This window comes from Populus euphratica, unplaced genomic scaffold (genome assembly GCF_000495115.2).
Source record: "Populus euphratica unplaced genomic scaffold, PopEup_1.0 scaffold2711.1, whole genome shotgun sequence".
Classification (NCBI taxonomy): Eukaryota; Viridiplantae; Streptophyta; class Magnoliopsida; order Malpighiales; family Salicaceae; genus Populus; species Populus euphratica.
Window position 1 is genome coordinate 2,478 of NW_011502561.1, and position 4,269 is coordinate 6,746.

Here is a 4,269-nt window from a genome sequence, read left to right on the forward strand (position 1 = left end):
ACACTGACATGATAACACATAAAGGGGCTAAACATTTAGTGATCATTGATTGGAATTTCTAGAATTTTTCAATTGTTCATTCTCCTTGACAAGGGCATCTTTTCAACAGTCAATTGAAGTCATTTGTAGATCATTCTTGACCTAATATCACCATAGCTTTATGTTGAATATAGTTGATTTCTAGGAGTCGATGTGAGGCAATTAACTATAGGAATGATAAGTGTCTTGGCAACCACCTTCAGTGAAACTGTTCTTCTCACTCAGGTTAGCAATCTTACCAAACCCAATGGCTTGTTTAATCCTCTCAGCTATAACAACCAGGTCAGTGAAATGTTGTGCAAAGCTTCTAACCAAGTATTCAAAGTACAGAGCTTTAAAGTTGTTGGAAAATAAACTAATCATCTCTTTTTCCAACATAAGAGGGTTAACTTGTACAGCCACCTCCCTCCATCTTCGGGCGTATTCCCTTATGGACTCCTTGTTGTCTTTCTCCATAGCTTGCAAGCTTAACCGATTAGGGTCCACGTCTATATTGAACTTATATTGCCTCATAAAGGCATCAACTAAATCCTTCCATCTTTTAACCTTAGTATTATCCAACCGCATATACCAAGTGAGGGCAATGTCACTCAAATTGTCTTAAAAGAAGTGAATCAACCGTTTCTCGTTATAGCCTACTTCATCTATTTTATTGCAGTATGCCTTGAGATGAGTTACAAGGCATTGAGTTCATATATATTTGATGAATTCTGGCACCCTAAACTTCCTAGGAATGACTGCGTTAGGTACCAAACACATCTCAGCAACTTTTATGTGGTCATGTAGGCTAGTTCCCTCAAATGGCCTCAGCCTTTGTTCCAAGGCAACCCATTTATCCAGGCCATCTTATTTTACTATCTCGTTCTTTTGAGATTCCTTTATTGTAAGGTCAATGGTAGATGACATTCTAATGGGATATGCTAGTTGAGCAAATTGGAAATACATAGCCTATTGAGACACCTCAATTGCCCCTAGATTCTGTGGATTTCCGAGCATAGGTTTAGGCTGAGTTGTAGATTTTGCTTCTTTTGGTTTAGATCTTAAGGCCTATTCAAGTAGGCTAGTAAGCTTTGTGACTTCTTCTCTAAGACTTTCCGTCTCTTTTCGGTGTTGGGCTTCCAACTAGGCTTTTTCTTCGTTTTCCATTTTTTTTTTCACAATCAAGTGTTATAAGCGTGTTTCGATGGGGGACCTATATTTCACCTGGAGTGCAATATTATGACAGGTCATAATTGTATGTTCAAACATGCATGAAGATGAATACAACATATTGGATATGAATTTGCCTTTTGGAGGGTGACATAATGATCGTTATTCTTTAAATGTGTGGTCAGATTTGAATTCGATATTCATTGCAATGTCGAGAGGAGATCTGTTTAGCTTTTGGTCATCTGAGCTTTCAGTCACATTCTTGGTGTCTTTCACTAAACATCTAATATCTTTGAGTAACGGTATCTCACCGACATCCAGTCTAAAGCAGTCTCCCTCGGTCATTTGTAAGAATTCAAACTTGAGTCCATACTCAATAATTGTTGTCTTAGGAATAGTAGTCATTATGTCACCCAAAAGCCTTGTAATAATGATGCTTACACGTTTAAGCTTTATCTCAGTAAAGTTATGCAGGGATCAACCTAAAGGATAAGTTCTAATCATTAAATGTTTTAGGTTAATTTTGCTATCTAGTCTCAAAGGTCTTTCGCATGCTCAGTGATCGCCCTCAAAAGGTTGATATGAGGTTTACAAGCAGTATGAAGATAGAGGCCCTGAATAATATCAGTTCGGCATATCAACCACTATCGAGCAAACAATCATGCGAGAGTTGGATAGTTTCACGAGCTTTACCCAGGCTAAAGCCATTGGGGTGCCGTTACTCCTCCACTTATCTTAAAGTTGATACCACATGTAAAAATGAGATAAGTGATGTGTGAAGACCTTAGATCCGTATCCAATATATATGCATGATAAACATGAATAACTATACATGTTAAAACAAATAAAAAAAAAAAGAGCAAAAAACGGTACGACAAAAAGTGTTTAGCAATAAAAAAGACAAATAGCAAAGCTTAGTCCTAAAGTCCCCAGTGGAGTCGCCATTCTGTCGCACCCGACATCGCGGCGGCCTTAAAAAAATTAATTCATGGAATGGAAAGAATGGATTTCTGGCATCCTATTCTTTGATGGGGGAATGGTCTTGTTTAAGGAGTCGCCACCTAGTATTATGGTCACTAGGAACCCTAACTGGTCAACAGAGATTCTATGGTTCGGGACTGGTTACGTAAAAGAGAAGATATTATCACCCCTTAAACGTCCTGTCTGAGGCAGGCTACATTGCTAGTTTCGTCTTAAATTGCTATATGTTTATTAGTTTGTGGTATGATAATTTGCTTATAATATTCCTGACTCTAGCGTTAGGGAATATTTAACTACGGATATTTCCAACTCTGGCGTTGGTAAATATTACGCAGCTATAGAAAAAAAATAAATCTAAATCAATATTTTTTATTCCTGACTCTGGCGCCAGTGAATAAACAAATCAAATAAATTTATTTTTTACACATGCACATATTTTTTTTATTTTTCTAGCTAAATAAAATAAAATACAAAGAATAAAAAATAATATAAATTTGAACTAGTATTTTTATTCCTGACTCTGGCGTCAGTGAATAAACCAATAAATTTACATTATTTTTATTTATACATACATATTTTTTATGTAACTAAATAAAAGTAAAATATAATAAAATAAAATAATTTTACATCATTATTTTATTCCTGACTCTGGCGTCAGTGAATAAATCAATAAATTTACTTGATTTTATTTTATTTTTGCATGCATATTTTTTATGTACTTTTTATATTTTATTTTTCTACTTTCTATTTTTTTTATTTTTTTGGGCTAGGCCCAGCTCAGCATATATTCTCTTTTTAGGCTGGGTTTGACCCAGCCAGCCCGGCCCGGTCACTGGCCCAAGCCAGTGACCCGGCTGGGCTGAGCATCACGCGTGTGCTAACACGCGTGTTGCAGCGCTGTGCAAGTGAATTAAAATTCACTTGCACAGTGCCACTGTCACCTAAATGAACAAAACGCAAGAAGGGAAAGCTAGCTTACCTGTTGTGCTGGAGGCCGAAGACGCTCGCAGTGCTGATGGATTTTCACCTATTGCTTCCCTTTATCTTCCTCCTGTGCTCACTTTGTTGGCGTTTTCCTTTTGCTTTCTCTCCTGGTTCTGGAAACGCCGAAGGTATTAGCAACGCCGAAGGCAGTAGCAATGGTCTCTTTGACTTTCCTCTACTTGTTTTCTTTCCTTCTGCTTCTTTCTTTGATTGGGTTCTGTCCCCTCTGGTTTTGAGATGAAGGCAAGTAGACAATGGTGATGCCGGTTGTCAATAGTCTTTGGTTCTTTGTTGTTCTTTTTCTGCAGGGACGAAGACAATGGCAGGGCTGATCTGAGGCTCTCCTTTGCCTTTCTCTCCTTCTCTGTCTGCTGTTCGTTTTCTTTTTTTTTTTCTTTTCCCCTGCTTTCTCAGTCCTTGTGATGAAGAACAAAGGACAGTGCTGGCTTCTCCTTTCAAATTTAGGTCTGGGTATTTGCTCTGTGTTTTTTTGTTTTTTCACCGTGCGTTCCTCGTCTTCCGCACGTCCTCTGTTCTTGTCCTGTTCATCAAAAATTCCCCTCCTGATTCTATTTCTTCCTCTGATTTTCGGCCCAATTCCCCCTTATTTTCTTCTCTGGTTCCTGGCCTCCTCTGTTTCGGTTCGTGCTCTGCCTCTCAGTTTTTTTTGGTTCTCACTGCCTGGGTTTCTACTTTATTCGATGTTCTTGTGCTTGTGTTTCTCCCTCTCAATTCTGCCCCCTTTTTTTTTTTAATCTAAAGATGAAGGCAAAGTTGGCGTCTCCTCGTCTCTCATGTTTGCTCTGTTTTTTTTATCCCCTCTGGTTCTCTGCCCTGCTACTCACTGTCTTTTAAAAGGCCAGAGAGCCTCAACAACCATTACCCCACGAACGGGATCGTGGTCCACAATTTGTTGCAGATTTCCTGTTGAATCAGTTTCTGCATGCGAAACGGAAGGGATGAAGAACAAAGCTTCCAACGACGCCGTTTGCATCCTTGAGGCTATTTTTCATCTTGGTCCCTAATGTTTTGAAATGTATCGATTGGGTCCCTTAATCAATAAATTTAATTTTTTCCTTTGGATTAATTTCAATTAAATCCCTGAATTACTTAATT

General features: G+C 38.3%; 1 protein-coding gene and 1 long non-coding RNA gene across 2 annotated transcripts; both read right to left on the reverse strand.

The window, feature by feature from the left end:
- Positions 1–201: 201 nt before the first annotated feature.
- On the reverse strand, positions 202–606 carry LOC105119290 (uncharacterized). The gene has a single exon (XM_011017411.1). The coding sequence runs from the start codon at positions 604–606 to the stop codon at positions 202–204; it is 405 nt and encodes a 134-aa protein (XP_011015713.1).
- A 2,761-nt stretch (positions 607–3,367) lies between these two features.
- On the reverse strand, positions 3,368–3,925 carry LOC105119289 (uncharacterized). Its single transcript, XR_841108.1, has 2 exons — positions 3,560–3,925; positions 3,368–3,524 (listed from the first exon to the last, which is right to left on the reverse strand). It is a non-coding gene; the product is annotated as an uncharacterized LOC105119289 (long non-coding RNA).
- Positions 3,926–4,269: the final 344 nt, after the last annotated feature.

What these genes read in the sequence shown, in the direction of transcription:
- LOC105119290 (XM_011017411.1), bottom strand. Translation starts at nt 606, where the DNA reads ATGCGGTTGGATAATACTAAGGTTAAAAGATGGAAGGATTTAGTTGAT.